Genomic DNA, 24,077 nt, shown 5'->3' on the forward strand with positions numbered 1-24,077 from the left:
TTTGATAACGTTTCATCATAAAGGTGTTGACATAGTACTGCCCAAATTTGTAGTCGATCTGATTAAATTTCAAGGAGGAGTTTGTTAAAGTACAGCGTCTGTGAAAGGCTAAAAATGGCCTAAAATGAGACATGAAATTAAAAATGTCTGACTTCCTGTTGGGGTTACAGTTTACCTCCAAGAGGCTATTTTGTACATATCCACATGTTATATCTGTCTACCAAACTTCAGACATGTAGGTGATACATGTGCCAAGTTGGGTGAGTTTTTGAGCATTGTTCTGTCTCCATCAGGATATTATTTTCCTTTAGTTTGGTTTGTCTCCCCCTGCTGGCAGAAGTTTGTATAACATCAGTGTATTCATTTAACCTTGTGACCTTTTGTACCATGTGAGTCAGTCAGGAAGTTAATTGAGAGCAGGTCATGGTTTTTTGTCTTCACTCCACCTTTTTCAATTTGCTTCAATCATCTACGTTCTGTGCCTTTGGTAGCGTCCCCGGTACGTTCTTATTGTTCTTACATCTCTGTTGATTATTATTACTAAGTTTGATGTGCAATATGAGTATTTTGATGATGTTTGATTATCAGAATGGCACCACGATAGTATACTTAATGAAAACACAACGATTCTTATTTTCAGGTGATTATACACTAAAGAAAAAATACCGATTAATATTGTATTCCATTTCTGCTGATAGATCCCCCTAAATGTTACACACTGGTCCTTTAAGGAGGACAATCAAATCCATTTTTAGCTCCAGAAGCCTCTTCAGAGCTAAACCCTTCAGATAGGAACAAGCTTAAAGACAAATCCCTCCTCACACCAACATTAGCTGAAATGAAAGTATCTTAAATTCTGTATTTGTTTGTGAGTCATCATCTTTATTGAACAAGATCAGATAGAAGGTACAAAATCAAACATTTGATAAAAAAAAATACAGAAGATGGCTTCATGGTCCTGGATATACAAAGTTTTAAAAACTGGCCATTGCAAACAATGTCAAAGTCTTATAGTACAAAATCTCTCATTTGATACCCCAGGCAAGCCTAAACCTCTAGACAGTAAATGTACATCTATTTAACTTCATTTCTTTTCTATGTAAATTCTCCAAAAGCCTTATAACAAAGACGGAAAGTGCCAAGAGTACAGTCTTACTCAAACTCAACTTTCTCCTTGACACGTTCAACTGAACCAGGGCTGCGAAACGTAACAACCACCGGTCAGATTTGGAATAATCCCCTCTAGTCCTTCACGTTTTTACACCAAGATATCTGTTTATTTTATATACAATTTGACATAAAAATGTACATATATGAAGGAACTATTGACTACTTTTAAGTAACCAAATTGTTAATATTTCTCTGTAATATGTCAGTCAATAAAGTACCATACATTTTGGTTTCCTCAGCGGCCTTCATAGGATCTGTATTGAGCCTGACGTTACTTAAGCAAATGAAATAACGTGTGCATGTGATGAGTAGTGGTCATGGGCAGATTATGAGATAATGGGGCCTTGGGCACAGACATGCAAAAAGCATGCCAAGACACACAGACTTTATAGAAGTTTAGCCTCTTTTTGTTGTTGTTTTGTGTCTCTTGGTTGTCGTTATGCTTCTCTCCGTTGTTTTCTGTCTGTTTGTAGTCGTTTTGTGTCTCTTTGTAGTTGTTTTGTGTCTCTTTGTAGTTGTTTTGTGTTTCTTTGTAGTTGTGTTGCGTCTTTTTGTAGTTGTGTTGCGTCTTTGTGTGGTTGTGTTGTGTCTTTTTGTAGTTGTGTTGCATCTCTGTGTGGTCGTTTTGAGTCTCTTTGTACTTGTTTGCATTTCTTTGTAGTTGTTTTGTGTTTCTTTGTAGTTGTGTTGCGTCTTTTTGTAATTGTGTTGCGTCTTTGTGTGGTTGTGTTGTGTCTTTTTGTAGTTGTGTTGCATTTCTTTGTGGTCGTTTTGAGTCTCTTTGTAGTTGTTTGCATTTCTTTGTAGTTGTTTAGCGTCTCTGTGGTCGTTTTGAGTCTCTATGGTTGTTTAGAGTCTCTTTGTGGTTGTTTGGGTCTCTTTGTAGTTGTTTAGCATCTCTTTGTAGTTGTTTAGCGTCTCTATGTGGTTATTTTGTGTCTCTTTGGTCGATTTGAATCTCCTTGTAGTTGTTAAGCGTCTTTTTGTGATTATTTTGAGTCCCTTTGTGATTGTTTTGCCCCTTTTATTAGTCAATGTGAGTCTCTGCAGCTGTTTTGCATCTCTTTGTAGTTGTTTTGTGTCTGTTTGTAGTGTTTTTGAGTCTCTTCCTGGTTGGTACGTGTATTTTTTAATGATATTTTGTAGGTGAAAGCCAGGGGGCCCCCTGGGCCTGTGCCCGATGGGCTCGTTCAGTAATCCATCCATTTTAGTGGGTAGTTGTGATATGCAATATAACTTGCTTTGTTTTTATTTCATAATATTGAAAGTTATTTGAGGTAAAGTGCCTTTGCAAACTAATAAAACTGTCATAAAGTTGTCTCATTGAGAAGAACAATTTCCTATTTTAAGACCAAATAAAATGACAAATTCATCTGTTCAAAATTTTTAAAAGTATCTGCACTTTGCACCAAACTTTTTTTGACCTAAAGATGTCAAAAAAGTTAAACGTAATGCTGACTGACTTTTGATCGTCTGTCAGTCTCAGGCGTGTTTAACGGGGGTTATAACGAGAGGAGATGAGTTCTTCCCATCCTGGTGGAGACAGGGGCTGAAGATCGGGTACAGACTATCGTTAAAGTTATCGACAAAGGTGTAGAGATGTAGGCGTGCTTTCACGTCATAGAACGAGATCTGGCCTCCTTCATAATCCAGGTAGATTCCCACTTTACTCGGCTGGGACGGCAGCGTTAGAGGCAGGCGGGACGACGCCAAAGCCTTCACCTCGGCGCTCTTCAACCACAGGCACCAGTACCCCCCCTCGGGACTCAGCTTGATCTCACCCTTGCGGCGGGCCGAGGCGCTGGCCATGCCGAGCGTCCAAGCCGTCTTGCGCGCCACGTCCACCTCCCAGTAGTGTCGCCCGGAGCTGAGGCCTTCTCGGCCCATGACGAAGAGGGCGGGGCTGAAGCGTTTAACACTCTCAGAGTGGGCGGTCTTACGCTCTTCATATCTCACCTGGCGACCGTCGTCGGACACGACCAGGTGCCTCTGGGCCGTGGCAGGGTCCAAAATCACCTCACCTGGACAGAATAAGAGGCTGATTACATATCACAATACTGGGTTGTATATGCCTGAACATGTCTGCTTGATGCAACAGAGAAAAACACATCATCTGCATAAGAACGAGTTCCTTCTAAAGTTGGCTTTTGACATAAACAAAGGGCCTGAATCCTTGGCTAAAACACAACCTAAACCAAATCAGTTCAGATACGTCTCAAAAAGTGTTCTTGGTCTTTGTCTACAATGAGTTTGAATAACGATAACTTGCTTTATGCCATAACTATGCAAATCACCGCACACCTCTGTATAAAATCCCAGACCTCTAGGCCTAACCTTATGGGAACTAGTGAGTTTTTAGTTTGTGATGTCCCAAACGTCTCCAAAATGTCTCCCAAGTGGCCAAATTGTGCCAATTGCTTTACTCACTTCTGTGACACTGGAAACCCTACTGAAGCATGTCGGTGACTAATACCTTCTACCATCATCAACAAACACATTCATGGCAACACAAAGCATTGCATGGCCCTGTATTGAGCTGGTCTGTGCTGTGCAGAAGTGGCGTCATCTTGTGGACAATTTGGAGAACTGAACATTAAGTTTTGGTGCACTGCTCAAGATTGTCCAAAAGAAAAGACTCCCTGCCCCCAAACAAAGCATAAGTGGAAACTACTGATCAGCAAGCTTAACAGTTTAAAGTCTTACTTACTTGAATAGTTCTGTACCTTCCGGAGCTCTGAGAGAGAGAAAGAGAGAGACACAGAGTCAGCAAGTCATTCAGCTAAAGAGTCAAAGTCAAAGCAGATGGCACGTGTGGGTGGTAAACATGAAGGTCTAATTCAGAGCTGTAAATGTTCAAGACATGTGCTGCTGTCAGTCAGCTCTCCGCTGATTCCAAGTGGTGGTGATCTGTGGCATCAACACTGTCTCAATCTGTCCGACCGTCTTGCATATGTGAGTGTGTTGCAATGATGAGTCACTCTTCTATTTCAAAGTGCTCATACAGTGACCTACATTTGGATGTTGCACAGGAAGTGTGTCTGGTATTAGACAAGGGAGGATGGGTTTGATTGTTACTTTGCACAGATAACTTGTTGGAATATTGTTTAGTTTCTTGCTTACTCTTATTTTGAAAATATACAGTAGGTTACATACTGTATATCACAATTAAGGGGTCGTAAGATGATATCGATACATAGGAGTATCGCGATATCATGTGTTGTGATGCTGTATCGATTCTCAAAAACACTATAAATTATTAATTAATCTCATAAAATCCAGCCTTTTCAGAATAGTGGTCAGGTTTTAAAGCTAGAGTGAAGATACTGGCATCATATGAAACTAGAAAACCTAAGGAATCCTTTTGTACCAACCATGTCGTACTAACTTGTCACAAAGGAGGTCAAATAACAAAAAAAAATTGCGCTAAATTTTGGTGAGGAAAACTGGCTTGGCCATTTTCAAAGGGAATCCTCGACCTCTGACCTCATTTTAAGGTAATAAAAACACAATGATTCTTATTTTCAGGTGATTATACACTAAAGATAACATACCGATTCATATTGTATTCCATTTCTGCTGATAGATCCCCTTAAATATTACACACTGGTCCTTTTAAGGAGGACAATTAAATCCATTTTAGCTCCAGAAGCCTCTTCAGAGCTAATCCCTTCATATAGGAACAAGCTAAAAGACAAATCCCACCAAATAATGGTTATTACAAAGTATTACCGAAACCTGCACATTGTCATTATTGCAGATACATATTACAGATAAATTCCTGTTTATGTACTTTCTTTATTTCTTGACACAGTGACAGATCTTTCAAAAATCACGGTGTTTTATCATAACAGAGCGAGGAATTACCTTTCCCGTACAGCCTCTTGAGCTCCTCCTGGAACTTGTCCATGAGGCCGCTGACGGAGGAGCTGATGGTTCCCAGGTAGAGGTCAGTGTTGATGCTGACCGCCGACCAATCGGTGGGCTCGGGTGGGGACGACAGCGTCGACAGGTTCTACAGGAAATGGGAGAGCGAGGTTAAAGGTGCAGTGTGTAGGATTTAGTGTAAGTTTTGGAGCGTTATTTAGCCTCCTTCGCGGAAGCTAGTATGACATGGTTAGTACTAAAGGATTCTTTAGGTTTACTAGTTTCATATGATGCTGGTATCTTCACTCTAGCTTTAAAACTGAACCCGCTACAACCTAAAAAATGCAAGTTGCGTTAATGCAAATTAGCATCAACGCGTTATTATTGCGTTAACTTTGATAGCCCTAATATTAACAAAATTTGCTTGATTACTTAAAGGGACAGTGTGTAGGATCTGGTGACATCTAGTGTTGTGGTTGCAGATTGCAACCAACTGAGTACCCCTCCGCTCACTCCTCCCTTTCCAAGACTGCGGTAACATGAGCCGCCGAGTGCAAAACCGTGGTAACGCCGTAGGCCTTGCTCAGAGGCCATCTTTACCATAATAACACTACTTTAGGATCAACGGAAGTCAGACGGCGGCTGGCGGCAACACATTTTTGCACTAAGCGGCTCATGTTACCGCAGTTTCACAAGCGTGTCCTTTAGGTAACGTAAAAAACGTGAAAGACGGTGCAACATGGAGGACTCCGTGAAGAGGACCCGCACCCTAACGAAAACACGATTCTTAGTGTCAGGTGATTATACACTCATGAAAACATAGTTATGAATATTATTTTCCATTTCTGCTAATAGATGCCCCGAAATGTTACTCAATGTTCCTTTAGATAAGGTAAGGTGAAATTAAAATTGAATGATCCCTCAGGGGAAATAAAGTCTTTGCAGTGAATAAAAAACACACTTAATATGATTTAATCAGCTTTATGGGGTAAACTGTCTAAACAGAGCGCAGATTTCTCTCTATAAATCTAAGTAAAGAAGCATCAGAAGAGTTACAGATACAGAACAGTGAATGTATTGGTCTGTATGCTCTTAACTTTGTTCTGTGTTTGGGTATGTGTGGCTGTGCTTCCTCTCATACTATCTGGGAAAACTTCAAAGACGCCTTTCATGAGTGAAAAATCAACATTTTATCTCCATAAACAGTCCGGGGTAAATGCACGAGGGGGGGCTTCCATAACAGCTGGCTCTGTTCGTTTGATGTTGCGTTACAAATCTCCTAGCAACTGCCGCTGGTGCAACCATGGAGGTCCTCTGGATAATTGGCTGTGTATGTGGATGAATAATAATGATAGAGAAACGGATATTTTAAAAATATATAGTGTTCCAGATTAGTTGGTAACATTATTAATAGCAATATAAAGACTGTTAAGGTGGATATATTTTAAAGTGGAACATCAGCAGCAGCTTACTGTCTTTAGGATTTTAACTAATTAGCTCCCTTGCTGTGTCCTAAATGCATATTAAGTGTTTTCTGTATGTAGGCTTCGCGCTGGAAAAAATGACTAATGAAGGGATACTTAATATGCCAGCATGCATTTTTAAAATTACAGTTGGAGTGATCTTGAAATATATCAAATATTGATCATCAAGCTACACCAAAAGTAAGAAAGAGAAAAATGGGCCATAAAAAATGTATTATTTCGAAATTTGTAAATCATCTTGCATCATTTCCTGTTTTTACAAAATGTATATATTTTGTACATATTTGAAATGTGTTCTTTAATCACAGCTATCTGAACATAAAAACATATTTGATCTAAAAAAAAAAAAACTTCCATCATGGCTGTACTACCTGCAGGAAGATCACTTTGTCCTGCGTCTGTGCGTAGGCCTCCAGCTCGTTGCTCCTCCTCCTCAGCTGGCTGAGTTCGTTCTCCAGACCTCGGGCCAGCTCCTGAGCGTGACGTTCGGCTTCGCGTTGCCTCATGGCGATCAGCTCCACCAGCTCCGCCTGACTCTGCTCCACCATGCGCTGCAGCTCTGCGTACACCTGCCAGCTTTCCTCCAGCTCCTTCTGAGAGCTGGCCTGCATGCAGAGGAAGGGACATGGTGTAGAGAGAAATGTGAATACGTAGGGTTTCGTCGAGTGCAAGTTCAAGCAAATTTAAGTTAAGATCAACTCAAAAAGGGAGTCCAGATAAATCAAATCCTTGAATCAAATCAAACAAATTTGCCTGATTACTTAAAGGTGCAGTGCGTAGGATTTGGTGGCATCTAGTGGTGTGGGCAACCTGTTCTCACTCGCAATTCGTCAAATACCGCCGTTAGGGCAGTGCCCCTCGACATTGGAAACCATCGCACGGAAGCACCCTTTAGAGACAGTTTGTGACGAACCGGGCTTTTAACTAACTGCAATGTAAACCCACCCGCGACATGGCCATTTTCAAAGAGGTCCCTTAACCTCTGACCTCAAGATATGTGAATGAAAATGTGTTCTATGGGTACCCACGAGTCTCCTCTTTACAGACATGCCCACTTGATGATAATCACATGCAGCTTTTCAATTGTATTATATTGTTCTTTTAAAATCCTACTTATGTGCCTTTTATACCCCCTAATGTTTCTTTTTTATGTCCTGTATAAATCACCTTAAATTGCCTTGTTGTTGAGGGTGTGATGGAGATAAACCTGCCTCGCCTTAAAGTGTCTGTTGTCTACATTGTTTACATATCTCTGACTGACGGGGTTAAGCCTAAAATAAAATCATTAAAACCAATTACAGTCTAACAAATGAACGTGTGAAATGCTGCAGTTTCAGTAACCGCAGCTCTTTCTCATGCGTCTGTCTGCCGCTTGTTCAACTGGTCTAACAGGTTTACGTAATCCCCCAGCCAGGCGTAGGAAACTACCAATCTTTTAATCTCAAACTGAACCTGGAAACTGTAGGTTTCAATGTTATGCTCCAATCTGCAGTTATGTTTATATTGTATATGTTTTATAAGCAAAATTACACTGTAATATATAATATAATAAGTTTATTTTGCTTACTCTCCAAATTTTAAAAAAATCCAGAGATGCATCATTGTCTGTATCTCCAAGTCTATCAGTAGCATGCAGTGTGTGATTGTACAGTGTACACACACACGCACACACACACACACACACACACACACACACACACAGAGAGAGAGATGTGGACATCCTGATACCCAATCCTCTGGTAACTTAATCCTCACTGTAATTGTGAAAGTAGATAACAAATGTCACCAAGCAGGAAACCAAGAGTATCACTGAACCTGGGGAATTATTGTTATGGAAAACCATTCAAAACCTCATTGACATTTCACTCATTTTAATTCCAATCCTTTCATTTATATGAGGAAAAGCAGAGTAATCCTCCATGTTTTCATCTCTTATCCTCTAGGTATAAGTTTTGCTGTAATGACTGTAGGTAAAAAACAGGGTGTGGTAAACTAAAGGTAAATGATTAGGCTGGTCGCACCGGTTAGACGGCCTCAAACGTAGACGCAAGAGAAAAACAAACTGCATACGTTCATACCACAGAGCACGAGAGGTATGAAAAACACGTGGCCAACGTCCTCACCCACCACGTTGCGTAACACTTTACGGCGCTACATTAAAGCAGACGGAAAATATTTAACATGCAGTACATGAAGGAAAGTACAACAGACACATGACATGCTGGTTAAGAACCAGTTCTAATGAAATAAACTACTTTGCAATTTGGCACACTGGTTGACGAAAGGAACCTAAAATGTTTCTACTGTAAAATAACCAGGGCTGTCAATCAATCAAAAATATTGAATCATGATTAATCGCATGACTGTCCACAATTTAATCGCACATTCTTTATCTGTTAAAAATGTACCTTAAAGGGAGATTTGTCAAGTATTTAATACTCTTATCAATATGGGAGTGGGAAAATATGCTGATTTATGCAAATGTATGTATATATTTATTATTGGAAATCATTTAACAACACAAAACAATGACAGATATTGTTCAGAAACCCTCACAGGTACTGCATTTACCTTAAAATATGCTCAAATCATAACATGGCAAACGTGCCCCCAAACTGCATGTGATTATCATAAAATGGGCATGTCTGTAAAGGGGAGACTCGTGGGTACCCATAGAAACCATTTTCATTCACATATCTTGAGGCCAGAGGTCAAGGGACCTCTTTGAATATGGCCATGACAGTTTTTCCTAAAAATTTAGCGTATGTTTGGAGCGTTATTAGTGGCGTTAAAACAAAGTTCCGTTGATGCGTTATCACGTTAAATTTGAAAGCCCCAGATATAATACAACTTGATGCCAGTTTTAGCTTTTTCAATTTGACTTGCCATGAAGACGTATAGCTTAAGTTTAATAGATTAATTATCTTGTAATGCTACCTGGAGTTGTTATTCTGCTTCATTATACCACCAGGTCCCATCTTTTTTTTTTTTTTTTTATAATATGTTGAAATGCATGAGGCTTTTAATTTGCTGTCTTTAAATGTATGAAGACAAATTTATTGGTTCATGTTCAATGTTTACAGCCGCTGTGTATTTATTGAGAGGCTCACATTTACTGGAATAATTAACATTAAAAATTTAAATTTAGAATTAATCAACAATAGCCTGAAATGACACAACACATTTTTGTTATTGTTTTATTTATATAAAACTAGATGATACATGTCTAGAGGCTTATCCTGTAGACAATACATTTTTAACTCCTTCAAAGGATATATGTGGATTTGATCAAATAGAAGCTACAACTGTATAAAGGCATTGTCAAAATAGCAGTGGCTCCCACTGGTCTTGTACTTTAAAGAGCTGAAATTTGACACCGGAACTTTCAAACATGCTGTGTTTTCTCATAACACACAATGATTCAGATGCTGGTTCTTATCTACTGTCTTCTACAGTGCTACTGTGGCCTTCAGCCGACTCACCTTGATGACCTTGATGGATTGTTTGATCTCGTCCAGTTTCTTGGCTCTCTCCTTGATCAAATGTTTGAGCTCCGACCTCTTCTTACCCAGATTACTCTGCAAGGGGAAAACCAAAATCGACACAGCTTTATACCATGAAACTCGCGTGACGGTGTTTGAAACTAGCAGTGAGGCTTTATCAGGTGCTTTTAAGGCAGGATATAGAATCAAAACCCATTCACATTGAGCCCTTCAGTCAATCAAAAAGTTAGTTGTGAACACATTTTTGCATATTGCCTGCAAAACACAAATTAGCCATCATTAAAAATTCTATCAAATTATGACTTAAATGTGTCATTTTTATTGTTTTGTATTATGATAAAAAGGTTAATTCTCTTTTTTACAGGCCTTTTTTTTATTAATACTGATAATAATTCGTTTTTTTTCCATTGCTCTATACCCTAATATTACTTAACAATGTGTGTCCACAGCTCACCATCTTCTTCTTCCACTCGTGGTCGGTGGAGACGATGTCGTGGGACTTGTGCGAGGCATCGGCGCAGGCCGTGCAGATGCAGGTGTGGTCCGAGCGGCAGTAGACCTCCAGCAGACGCTCGTGTTTCTTACAGATCTTCTCCTCCAGGTGGAAAGTAGGCTCGATCAGACGGTGAGACGTCAGAGACTTCACCTGGGGATTGCATAGTAAAAAAAAGGTATTTAATTTGGGGCATAAGCTTTATCTTTCATCACTGTAAACTCATGTTGTGCACAAAAGCATTTTTTCATTCCCACAAAACGTTACTTAAAGGGGACATATCGTGCAAATTTTCAGGTTCATACCTGTGTTTTGGGTTTCTACTAGAACATGTTTACATGCTGTAAAGTAAAAAAAAAACATTATTTTCCTCATACTGTCTGTCTGACTATACCTATATCCACCCTCTGTCTGAAACGCTCCATTTTAGCGCCTGTCTCTTTAAGACCCCCTCCCAAAAAAGCCCAGTGTGCTCTGATTGGTCAGCGCTTTTTTGGTCTTCCGCATCGGTGCTGTTTTTCGTAGCATGATTACAGCGCCACAACAGCTGGGGACTTATTGTGTGCATCAACTACACAGAGTTTAGTGCCACTTCTACCAGTGACTGTAGAGTTGTGACATCACAACGTTACAGAAATCCTGACGGCTCGTTTAAAGGAACAGTTTCTGAATACAGGTTTTGCGCATTCTTCCGTAGATTGAGCGTTTTGATACTTTCACAGTATTTATATAGCACCTAGACCTGCTTTATAATCAAAAAAGACATGGAAATCTCACTTTCTACAATATGGCACCTTTAAGATTCCACGAAGTCAAGAAAGAAAACAGATATTTATTATCTTGCAATAACCCTAAAGAAGAAAAAAAACAGACCTTTTTATGATGTCTGAGGTGGACCTCGCAGTATGATCCAGGACAGTTCACACAAGACTTGAGCGCCTTGACCTTCCTTCCGATGCAGGCATCACAGGGGACCTCCCCGGGCCTCGCAAACTCCCCGGTGTCGGGTGTCGGCGAGCCCCCGTGGCGCACATCTGAGCTCAGATTCATCGTGGATCCCCGCGTGGCCCCCACAGCTCCCACTGCCCCTCCGGCTCCACCGGGTAGCATCAGCCCCTGGAACTGGGAGGAGATTTCAGCCAGGACCCTGTTGACGCTCATCTCGGGCTTTCTGGAGTAGTTCTTCTTGCACATGGGGCAGATGAACTTCTTGCTGTGGGTCCAGTAGCCCTGCAGGCAGGCCTTGCAGAAGCTGTGGCCACAGGGTGTAGAGACGGGCTCCACGAACACCTCCAGACAGATGGAGCAGCTGAACTGATCCTCAGAGAGGACGCGGCCTCCTGGAGAGCTGACGCCTGGAAGAAAGAGGAAGGAGAGACACAATATAGATTAGATGCACAAGTCTTTGTTACTAAGATCTAAGGCTGCCCCCTCTTAGGGCATACTGAATGACTTATTTCCAAGATAGTTATGAGTACATCTCTGGTAAACACAACATTTAAAGTGGTGCTTTTGTGTGATTCTTTGTGGAGAAACTCAGTTTCACAGATCTGTCGATTTAAATCATCCATCCAGTACAATGCACGCTGACGCCGCACCATCCGCCGGTCCATCCGCCGGTCCATCTCCCGTTCCGCTTAAATCAACTTATCGATTGGTCGACAAAATCATATGAATGTTAGTTGACTTTCTTTGGTCGAGGACAGCCCAACTAAGATCACAGGGCAGTCATGATCAGAGTGAATTGCTGCCTGAGAAGGGATTTCAGGACAGCAGTGTAGCCGTTGCACTTGCAGATTTAGAAAAAACACAATTTAAAGGTGGTAGGGTCGTGATGTTAAAAAACTAGCAAGAGTACTAGCACTAGATTTTTAGAAATGATCCAACAGAAAAACATTTTTTTTTATTGTCAGAGCTTTTGATTTATTGATTGCTGTCAGGATGTAAGGAGAATTTCTACAAACACAAAAAAATGTCTCTAAAATCTTTACCAACCCTACCTTTAATATTTGACTAAAATGAGAGTATTTGTTGTTTTTTTGTGTGCGCAATCTGACAGTAAGTCAGGTTGCTGATATTGGAAAGAAACCCTTTGAGGCAAACCACAACGGTGACACTGACAAACAGCCGATGTGGTTAAAGTAAAACTCAAAGGTCAGTGTTGTATTGTCCCTTTGGCACTTGAATTAGGTCATAAAGAGTCTCAAATATTCAGCACCAGAGAACACAAAGTCTTTTCACACAAGCAGGAAGTGGATTTAAGAGTGTCACCGTGTTCGGCGGTAGGTGAGAAACTATCTGAGGAATGCAGAAACTCAGGATCTTCTACCTCTCGTCAGCTCAGTGCGTCAGGTTTAAAAGAAAACACAGCTCTTACTGGAAATGTACACCAAACAACCACTGCTGTTGCCATTTAACTGAGCTTAAATAACTTGTTTTACGTTTAAGGCAAATGGACTAGATTTTACATCAGTATTTGTAAATGTAAAAAGAACATTTTGTTTACGATTTTAACATATCGGCTAATGTAGCATCATTATCATCTTCTACTGTACGTACTGTATGGGACACAGAATATAGACATACAGAAAACTGTTCTTAATAAACGATTCACAAAACACGCCATGTCATACAGTCAAAAGAATCACTGATAAAAACATGTAACTTACTCTGCATGTTTTCCTCTGACGTGGAGCAGTGTAGTCCTTCACTTTGTGTGCCTTGTTTTAAAGCAAACACCGACAGGTGCTGCACTCTTCCTGAAACTTGAAGTGGCCCTCCCACTCTCGTTGCGACACACCCAAACGTTCACACATGCCCTCCCTTTGTTATCACACTCTGATTTCTATGGCTCTGCGCTGTAGATATGCAAAACCCTAAAACCCTAGGACTGTGCTGTGCTGTTTTCTCCAGGTCGTTCTCTGAAAAGACTGATATCAGTGGGGCACTCAAACAGCTAAATGAATTTTATGTAGTTTCTGCTGTTCTATCATTCTAAAAGATATCAATTACTGCAAAATAATGGCACGCCAGAAGGTCTTATAGACAGGTGTATGGGATCATAAATTCCCTTTACTCGCCTTCTTTATGACTCTTAGTGTCACACTTATATCAGCGTCTTGACAATCTTTTTATCACCTATTCTTGTTGGGTAAAGTGTGATTATCTGAAGGTTAATTTTTTATTTTAGAATGAAAAAACAGCACCCGGTTGATCACCTTTACTCACTTTATTTATGAAGTTTCCATCCCTAACCCTTCATCTGTTAATATTAATGAGTTCTAAAGCACATCAAATTTAAGACAAAAATTGTTTGTTTTAAAAATGTTGGATGAACAAAAAATATAATCAATGGAACGGATCAATGGAACAACTAAAAGGCTTAACAAACACCAGAAAAGAAAAAAGCTATACAAGGAAACATACATAAAGACCATACAAAATATGACACAAAAATTCAACAATAATTAAAACAAAATAAATTTATGGGAGATTTCAGTTTTTGTTTAAAGGGGACATGAAAAGCTTTTTTTTTTTCTTTCTTAAAGAGACAAGTGCTAAAACGGAGCGTTTCAGACAGAGGGTGAATACAGGTATATTCAGACAGACTGTATGAGAAAAATAAAGCATTTTTTTTTAACATAAAAGCATGTAAACATGTTCTAGTAGAAACCAAAATACAAGTATGAACCTGGAAATGAGCACGATATGTCCCTTCTACACAAATGCAAAAATACAAAAATCTACATTTGGCATAATGCCTCTTAATTACACCTTGGGCGATTATTAACTTGTGCTGTATAAAATGTACAAGCATACTAGAAGTGCTATGCTGTATAGAAATGTGAGTTACATACCGTAAATACTTACTATTACACCTCATTATAGCTAGTAATATATCAATGTGACCAAAATCAAAATATGGAAATAAGAACATAAACACCAGCAAACAACGATCGCCCTAGATATATAAGGTGTCACAAGCCTTAATTGGTAGATTATGATGCTATATATACTGTATCATAATGCACAATTAATGCTCATGGATAAAGTCTGTTTCTGATTATATATTGATAACTGTGATTTGACATCCCAGTCTCACAGTAGTTTGTGAAATAGTCACAACATCCTTATCACTTTTCACTTTTCGAAAAAATACAAAAAATATAAAGAGCAGCAAACGCTATGTAGGGAGAAGGTTGGGGTGGATGGGAAGGTCAAAAAACACTGAACGTTTGTCTAGGAGACCGCTGCTCGTGTCCCATGTGAAACCAGAAGCCAACATGGATTTCTTTGTCACGTAACTTCTGTTCTTAAGTAACATCACTTCCGGTACCCAAACAACGATCTTTTCCTAAACCTAAGTAATTTTATTTTGAAAAGACTGGAGTCAAAAAACACATGACTTTTGTCTAGGATACCACTGTTTGTGTCCCGTGTGAGGTCAACCTTGATTTATTTGTTGCGTAACTTCTGTACTTAAGTTACGTTACTTCCTGTGTTATTTTAATCCAAACCACGATCTTTTTCTAAACCTAACTAAGTAGTTTAAAAAACAAAAAACGCTAGACTTTTGTCCAGGAGACCGGTGTTTGTACCCTGTGTGAAACCAAAAGTCAACGTTGATTTATTTGTCATGTAACTTCCGTACTTAATAGCGCCACTTCCGGTGTTATTTTAACACAAACCACATCCTTTTCCTAAACCTAACTAAGTAGTTTTGTTGCCTAAGCCTAACCAAGTCGATCTTTTCCTAAACCTAAATAGTTTTATTTTCAAAAGACTGAAGTTCTAATTGATACGTGCATCACATGTTGCTGGACATTCGTAGGAAAACGCACAAAAAATAAATTGTTGAAAGTTATGTTGAACGTCACAAAAAAAAGGGAAATTTGTACACAAATCAAATAGATTGAATTTCGTGACTATTTCACCAACTGTCGTGAGACTGTTGCTCAGGATGATAAATCTAGATCACTTTTTCATTTTGTGATCTCTACCATCATAATTTTCAGAGGAGCTACCTCCTTCTTTTCTATTGCCACACACGGATCAAATACGGGGTAAACCCTGTCTGTGAAGTTGCACTTAGTGAAGGTGAAGATGTGAGCCTCGGCCCCCACATCGAAGAACGATACCTGGCTCTCTTCGTAATCCACAAACACCCCCACTCTCTGGGGAAGGGGGGACAACTTTAAAGGGATTGGATTTTGCGTGTACACAAGATACTGCCCGTCCCTGTGACCTACAGTCCACAAGCCGTTCTCCGGAGAGGAAGTCACGTTTCCTCTCCTCGTCAATGTGCCAAAAGCTACTCCCAGCGTCCAGTTGGATTTCCCCTTCACCCCGACCTCCCAGTAGTGTCTGCCTGAGGTTAGACCTTGTGTCGCAACGGCAAAAGTGTTTTCTGTGAACCTCGCTGGGCTTGCTGGAACTTTCTGCTTCTTTGGAGACTGCTTGACTTCTTTCCCATCTTCAGAGACAATAAGCCAGGGCCCTGCGGTGTCAGGGTCAATGGTGATGTCCTCTGTTAGGATAGACAATGTTATAATGACATGTTACATTCAGATATACTGCTTTTGAAGTTAAATATGAATAAAAAACATCCAGTTTAAAAGTTAAGTGTGACAAACCTGCACATTTCTGCACTTTCTTAAGCTCTGCAGGGAAGACAGACCACAATTAGCAATGTGATAAATTATGCTTTTGATGTGTTCAATGATACATGACCGCTCAATTCATCAAATCACCTTCAGTGTTCAAATCATCCTTGGTGACAGCATAGTTTATCATTCAATTTTTTTTAAATGTGAGTTTTCATCAAACAACCTTCCACTCATCAGACGGTCAGTGACACAAATTCTGAAATATTGAACAAATGGTGGGATCACATTTTTATTAATTTCTAATGTTGAAAAGCGTCTACAGGTGCTGGATCAAAAAACTAACTGAAGGCAAAAGTCAGACCAAAGATCACACATTCACCACTCAGGTGGTTGTGATCTGTATTACATTCGATTAGTCTGTTGTCACGCTATTAAATAAGCGTTATCAGTCACTACAAGCACCATAAATGTGGGTCAGTAGGGGGCGGCTACACCCACTAATAGGTTTTATTATCTATTCACATGGGCGATCACTGAAAGAAGCTATAAAAGAACACGACAGCGACCTCTAGTGACCGTAGTAATTATGACATGTTTTTCCCTAAACTTAACTAAGTGGTGTTGTTGCCTAAACCTAAAGAAGTTATAGTTTTGTTGCCTAAAACAACAAAGTTGTAGTTTTGTTGCCTAAACCTAATGAAGTTGTAGTTTTGTTGACTAAAACTAGCAAAGTTGTAGTTTTGCTGCGTAAACCCAACGAAGTTGTAGTTTTGTTGCCTAAACCTAAAGAAGTTGTAATTTTGTTGCCTAAACCTAATGAAGTTGTAGTTTTGTTGCTTAAATCTAAATAAGTTACCTATAGTAATGGGCCAGAATTTGTATTGGTACCTACGACAGGAAAATCAACACAAACAATAAAAAAGAAAGATACAACAACAGATGTTATCTCTTGAGAGAAACGAGCAAAACATATTCATATTAAACTCTATAAAAACAGAGTAGAGTCTGTAGATTGACTCTCAATCATGCACATCACAACCACCTGAATGATGTGATGTGTTATACAACGGTTTGATCTGATGGTTGTTGAACAATGCCTGATGAAGAGCTCTTATTTCTAATATGTCTTTGCTTCAAACTTACCAGCAGCTGACTGTTGTCTAATCTCAAGGTCGATGAACTCTCTTGCATTAATCAAAGATGTCCGTATATAACCCAAGAAATCCACTCCATTAACGGGAATGCGTGGCCAGTTCTGAGTCGATGGTAGTGGGTAGGTTTGATTGAATGCCTGTTGAACGGAAAAACGGAAAATTGTTGTATTGTTGTTGATCCATTGATACATTCACATAAAAGACAAGATTATTATAGAAGATAATTCCCACACTGACCTCCACGAGCGTGATATGGTCTTCAATGCGTGAGAGCTGCTGTAGCTCATCACTTTTCCTCTCCAGTTCGTCGATTTCTTGCCTCAGCTCTTTGATGAGCTCTTCGAGCCTCTTCTGTTCAGCATCGTGTCTCGCCTCTATCTTTTCCATGAGCCCCGTGTGGGTCTCCTTGATCGACTGCATCACAGACGTGAACACCTGAACACTCGCCTCCATTTCTTTCTGTGCATTCACCTAAAGGTCAAAACATATCATAATTAAAGCTGTGTAACTTGTATATCAACAACGGACATGTATGGTCATATACTGGACAAGCTATGGCTTCGTCTGTACTATCGCTCAACATACTTTTGTGTAAATAAACAGTAGTATGTATTTCTTTAGTATGCACTTAGTAGCAATTTATGTCTTCACTTCCTGAGAGCCTCCTTGCCGGTTGGAGATAACCATGGTAACCTGTGCCAACCTCATATGACCAAAACAACGGTTTGTAAGAGTCAATGTCTGAATTAATTTAAAATATATATTACGCCTAGCAAAGTAAAATATTATACTTAGCGTTAAATTGAAGCCTTATTGATGTTACAGAGCTGTCCGTCAATGTTTTTTAAGAATTTTGCGAATGTCCATTGCATTGTTGGATATGTATGCAGCCATAGTGTCCAGAGTTGCATACTGCAAAATTTCACCGGAAATAGTATGCAATTTGCTTACTATCGTTTCATACTAAGGTTTTGGACATGCTAAAAAATCCCACATACTGTTTTAGTGTACTAAATAGCATTTTAGAAAGGAATTTTGGATGCATTATTAATTTGCACTTGATACAATATATAAACTTAGTCCAGCTGTCACATTGTCCATGTACCATGTGGTAAAAAAAAGTGAAACACCATCCACCAGTGTCTTGTGTTGGGTTTGAACTCACCTTGGTTTGACTCCTTGAGTGGTTGATTTCTTCAATCCTCTTTTGCCGATCTTGAATCATCAGCTCCACTTCTCTCCCTCTCCTCTTAATCTGAATCTGGGAGGGAAATGAAAACATTAGCTGTAGTGGAAACACTTCTATCTGGAAAAAGCACATGTATTTATCATCATCCTACCGTAACAAGCTGTACTGTTAAAAGACTCTGACTCCTTTTTAACTTTCAGTCAGATAAAACCTGGCATCAGGGCATCATACAGACTGAACTCTTTGCCTCTGCTCTCCATTTTAGTGTTCAACACCAAGTCCCATCGTCTTATCATCAAACAGTAAGCTAATTTATGATTTTGGACCGTTGTGACTTATGTTAAAGTGCCATTTTTGCTGTGTGTTTGAGAATATGTGGCTGCCGTGCCAGGCTATGCCATGCTGTTAATATTAGTCTTGTTAGATCAGAATCAGAATCAGCTTTATTGAGAACACAAACCAGGAGTTTGACTCTGGTTATTTTGCTCTCATTGTACATACAGAAATAGAAATGCAGCTAATAAAAACAAGATGTCTATATAGGTCAGGGCGTTTCTGTAAATTCTTAACAATATTACAATAGTGCAGTGTGCAAATATACAGTAGTAAATAGGCTATTGCATGATTAATGTAACAGGTTGCTTAATGAACAACAGGACATACTGTAGGTGGAATCCAATTGTGAGGTCCAATTTCAGAGCATATCTATGATTGAGAGATTGCCTCCACACGGCACAATTGAGCACCTTTATTTGTCTGAGTGTTGTCTCTTTCTGGGTAATTCTAGGATTCAGCGAAGAACGTGGTTGTGTATTTATAATTGATAATCAGTTGTATGCACAGGCTGTTAAGTGCTGTCTATAGTAAAGGAGTTTACTGTTTATTGGACATTAGGGCTGGTGGCTTGATGATGTTCCACTAGTGTATACGCTGACATGGAATTTATTTTGAATTTAACAATAGTATCCATAGACTGTATATAAGAAGTGGACGTCGTTACCATGATGTCACTCATTGGTTTGATGACTACGGTTTTGAAGCCTTGATTTTGGTATTTTGGCCATCTTGTTTTTTTGCAACAAGCAGTGACATGAAAGGGTGGAGCAACCGAACGCTGAATAAAACATTTTTATGTGACCAAAATGTTAATATTTACTTTCATGAACTGAAAACACACCGCGAAATGTAACTTTTCCTTGAGTACTTTTAATACTCTTTCCACTTCTGTCTATTTTTAGGCAGTAGATCTGCATTTAACAATAATATTTCTGTATGACCTGTAAGATTTTTCTGCACAAAAAGGTGTTTTGTAAAACAATAGTAACCAAATTAAACTCAGATTATCAAAATACGAACACAACTTTTTACCATTTTGTGCTGTGACGCGGCCTCCGCCATCACAACTCGGTGCCGGCTGTGGTCGGTCTCGGCACATATCTGACATATGAACGTATCGTCCTTCTTACAGAACAGCTCCAGGATCTTCTTGTGCTTCTTGCATATCCTGTCCTCCAGGTTCCTCACTGGTTCAATCAGTTTATGTGTGCTCAGGGCGGCTGCTGTCTTGTGAGGCTCCAGGTGACTCTCGCAGTAAGACCCCACGCACACCAGGCAGGACTTCACGGCCTTTAGTTTCACTCCTGTGCACGCATCACACGCCACTTCACCGGCTTTGGCCTCGCGGGCTTCTCCGCCCGTGACCGGGCCTTCGCTTGTGATTTTAAAGTGGTCGACGACCTCTTTGAAGGCGATGTTGATCTTCAGCTCGGGTCTCATGTGAAACATCTCCTTGCACAGGGGACAGCGGGACTCTTCGGTGCTGTCCCAGTACCTCTCAATGCAGAGCTGGCAGAAGTTGTGTCCACACGGAGTGGAGACTGGGTCGGTGTAAAGATCCAGACACACGGAGCAATGGAAGCGGCTGTCGTCCATGGTGTATGCCATGTCTGAAACTAAAGTGAACCTGACTCTTAAAATCGAACAGAAAAAAACATGAACTGAATTATTGTACTTTTGAAGGCCAGTAGGCTCTTTATAGCAGTGGTTCCCAAACTTTTTCCTTAAGGGAAAATCGAGTAAACTGACGACCCCTGACTAAGTGACATATTTTATGGATTTTTCACATTATATTCAATGCATGACAATAAAGGTACAGAACAACTGATAAGCTGTACAATTAACCCAAATTGTGAATGCAATAACTGCAGGAAGTTTGTGTAAAACGATTGAGTTGGATGATTTTTGAGCAGATTATTTCCTGTGAATCATCAGCAGAGATGAATATTCCTGTTATTTTTAGGGACGTTTACTACAATTCTCTGTCTGTATTATGTTTTTTTTGTTTTTTTAACAATCATAAATACTTAATAGGCTTCTTTTTTGACAAAATTATAATTTTCTTCGCTTGAAAATTGTTCTATAAGCTCTTTGGTTGGTTTAACTGCGTTACTTTTCTAAAGCAGGACGAGTCTGTTTAGCAGAGAGGGAAGGCTCTGTGAATATAACTCATTGTATGTTCAGGTTAGGAATGCACCGATGCAACTTTTTCAGTTCCGATAACGATAGCAATACCTGGGCTTTGGGTATCGGCCGATACCAAGTACTGATCGGATACCAGTGATAAATTAATAAGCTGTATGCCTCACTGTGTGGAAGTGACTGGGATCATTTTTTTATTTTTTTTATGTGCAACATCAATTTTGACTTAAGCATCACTTTTCCTAACTTTGTAAAACAAAATGTAACAAATAAATACATAGATATAAATTTAGTGAATCGTTATTTATTATTAAAATAATAAATCGTACACCAACAACTTGGTAAAAAATCTTCAAAATTAACAGGAATTACAATTCAATATAAACCTTTTAAATGCAGCAACAAATTGGTCAAAACTTGAACAGGAATTAAAATTCCAGTATATAATGTATTTAGTACATAAACATAGAATTGAATTGAATAGATCGGCCCCATTGTCACCGATACCCGATCCGGCTATCAGAGTAAGTCAGTATCAGTGCATCCCTAGTTAAAAGCTTCTGCTCTCTTCAGTCTTTAGTGTAAAGCAGACTGAGACTTTTCTATTAAATCAAACTCGCAAATTCTATACATTATGGCGCTACCAGAGAAAGTCCCACGCAATCACTTTAGTTGGCGGAAATAAATGTCTTCAACAGGTTTAATGGAATGTGAATGGTTAAAAATAGACTTATCCACACTTAGGGTATACATAAAAGCACGAGGAACAGCTCAGTAGGAGGAAATATCTTTGGGGAAGGAACAAAAGAGTGTGTTACAGTACAGGTTATCCATATAAAAGCTATTAATTCAGTCATTTTTAGGTTTTAAATCAATCTCATCACAAACATGCTATGCAGTTTGAGCCTAAAATTGTCATTAACCAAGTTTTGAGTCTGACGTTTTGTTTTTTATACAGAGCAATAAAAATGTAACCTGCAGTATTCTACCAAAGCCTAACATACAGTATAGTGTCTGAATTATCCTATGCAAGAACGTCCGACAAATTCAACACAATAGCCATATATTTTTAATGTATGTAAAGCCTTTCTATAGATAATGTAAATGTAAAGTCCCCTTCTTGCTCACTATACACATTATGAGATATCAGACATACCTGCTCGTCTCTTGGCTGTCAGCTCAAGTATGTCAGGTATCAGCTACAATCTGTTTTCCTGTTTGGACCACTGGGTGTAACCGCTTAAACTTGATCTGTGATTGGTGTGTTTTCTTAATCGCACATCTTCTACCTCCTCTTGAGGCTTCGAAATAGTTTCGTTGGGAGAGTTTGTACTCTACAGTCGCTGAGGTTAACCAGTGCTTGAGACTGTATGTCACTTCCTCGTCTGTTTTAGAATGACGTAACCTCAAAAGCTGCTCTGCGTGAAGCCGTGTTAGTGTTATTCGTACAAATTTGTCTCAGAGGGATTTACATAATGGACAAGATATGACATCTTTCTTAGACCCTTGATTTGGGTAAAAAAAAAACACGTAAACATTTTTTTTAATGGGAAATGAGACTAACGGCGTGTCCGAAATCCCAAATTAAATACGCTCAAAACAGACATAATAATGGGCTGTGTATTGGCAAGAATCTGGCAATGCATGACATGATACAGGGATTACGATTAAATATATCGCGGTACTGTAAGCAAAGTTGCGATTTTTTTAAACCTCATTTTAGTCATAGTATAAAGAACATACTGCCATATTTATAATTTTTTTTAGCAGTTTTAGTATAAAGCAGTTTAAGTATGTTGCGGTATACTAACTGTTTAAACAGTATTCTATGTAGTGGTCGTCCAATATGAGTTTTCCAATGGCTGATACCGATGTTTAGAGAGCAGGGCGGCCGATGGTCAATATATAATGCCGATATCATGTTGTTTGTATCTGATAAAATACAACAATTAAATAATAATAACACATAAAATTGTTGCCAGATTGGATTGGTTTCCTCTCAGTTGGGCTAAACAGGATGGGGGAAAATAGTGTTGGGCTGGTAGATGAAATTTGGTCAACGTTTGTCAACATTTGGTGGGGTTTTAAATATATTGAGAAGACAATATTACTAAACAAGCAAGTCATTTTATGGTCAAAAACACAGATCCAAAACGGGACAGGTCACCAAACTATCACAGGACTAAACCATTTGTAGTTTAAGCCAATAGCATAACCAAAGTTATTACAATTCATCCTAAGCGGGACATGAATGTCTGCATAAAATTTTAATATCAATCCACCCAATAGTCGGAGCCATGCAGCATTGTTTTATTCAACATTTTCTAAAGGTGTTCTAAATAGCCTGCACACTGAATGATAATATAAAATGTTATTTTATTCCCCTTTAAATGTACTCTTATACGTTTTCAGTGTAATGCACATAGCAGTTAAATGTGTTAATAGAAGCTGCAATCCTTTATTTCCCCCACTGGTGGGCGACGTTGGGCTGGCAGTGAGGGAACACCAGCTTCTACCACTTTACATTCATGTTGCATTTTTACCCTATACCGTAGCTGATGCTGTCGTCCGTGGCAACGTGCGAGCTCAGAAACAGAACATGCTAAAAATTCTCCAAAAGTAAATCAATGTTGGGGTGAAGACTGCCATGTCATTTCCTTCTATTTCCAGTCCACAACTTTGAATTATGACCCTCAAACGCGCCACCCGCCGAGCCCTCACAAAGATTGATTTCTCTGCAGCCGCAGCGTATTGACAGCATTGATCATCCTCATTCAATGAGACATTAAAGAGGGGGTGGAGGGTTCTGTATGTCCGGGTCTTTGAGATGCTATTGATCCTCCTCACTTCCTGCAAATGTCACTGCATCTCTATTCATCTGTTGTATAGTATTGATTGTCTTACATGTCTTCATTTTCCTCAGTTTGTCTTTCTCTTTTTTTCATCAGCTAATAGTTGAAATCATGTAGCCGCTTAAAATTTGTTTTCTGACAACTTGCCCCCTAAAAAAAGAAGTTTTTATTACTATTTTTTATTAAATCTGTGTTGGAACTGTCCATCTTATACCTGCACAAATGCAACAACAACCTTGCATTAACACGTGGGCATGCATCTGTGTGTGCATGCTGTGATATTC

The 24,077-nt window shown here is 39.3% G+C and overlaps 2 protein-coding genes across 2 annotated transcripts; both read right to left on the bottom strand.

Moving 5' to 3' along the window:
* Positions 1 to 2,014: 2,014 nt before the first annotated feature.
* btr12 (bloodthirsty-related gene family, member 12) lies at positions 2,015 to 13,284 on the bottom strand. The gene is made up of 8 exons (XM_037758191.1): positions 13,184 to 13,284; positions 11,388 to 11,869; positions 10,476 to 10,667; positions 10,001 to 10,096; positions 6,890 to 7,123; positions 5,035 to 5,182; positions 3,878 to 3,904; positions 2,015 to 3,191 (listed from the first exon to the last, which is right to left on the bottom strand). The coding sequence occupies exons 1-8, from the start codon at positions 13,188 to 13,190 to the stop codon at positions 2,653 to 2,655; spliced, it is 1,725 nt and encodes a 574-aa protein (XP_037614119.1). The 5' UTR covers positions 13,191 to 13,284; the 3' UTR covers positions 2,015 to 2,652.
* Positions 13,285 to 15,383: 2,099 nt separating this feature from the next.
* LOC119481357 (E3 ubiquitin-protein ligase TRIM41-like) lies at positions 15,384 to 22,151 on the bottom strand. The gene is made up of 7 exons (XM_037758196.1): positions 22,098 to 22,151; positions 19,832 to 20,415; positions 18,440 to 18,535; positions 17,512 to 17,745; positions 17,264 to 17,411; positions 16,148 to 16,174; positions 15,384 to 16,041 (listed from the first exon to the last, which is right to left on the bottom strand). The coding sequence occupies exons 2-7, from the start codon at positions 20,405 to 20,407 to the stop codon at positions 15,497 to 15,499; spliced, it is 1,626 nt and encodes a 541-aa protein (XP_037614124.1). The 5' UTR covers positions 20,408 to 20,415; positions 22,098 to 22,151; the 3' UTR covers positions 15,384 to 15,496.
* Between the last annotated feature and the right edge of the window lie 1,926 nt (positions 22,152 to 24,077).

This window comes from Sebastes umbrosus, chromosome 22 (assembly GCF_015220745.1).
Source record: "Sebastes umbrosus isolate fSebUmb1 chromosome 22, fSebUmb1.pri, whole genome shotgun sequence".
Taxonomy (NCBI): Eukaryota; Metazoa; Chordata; class Actinopteri; order Perciformes; family Sebastidae; genus Sebastes; species Sebastes umbrosus.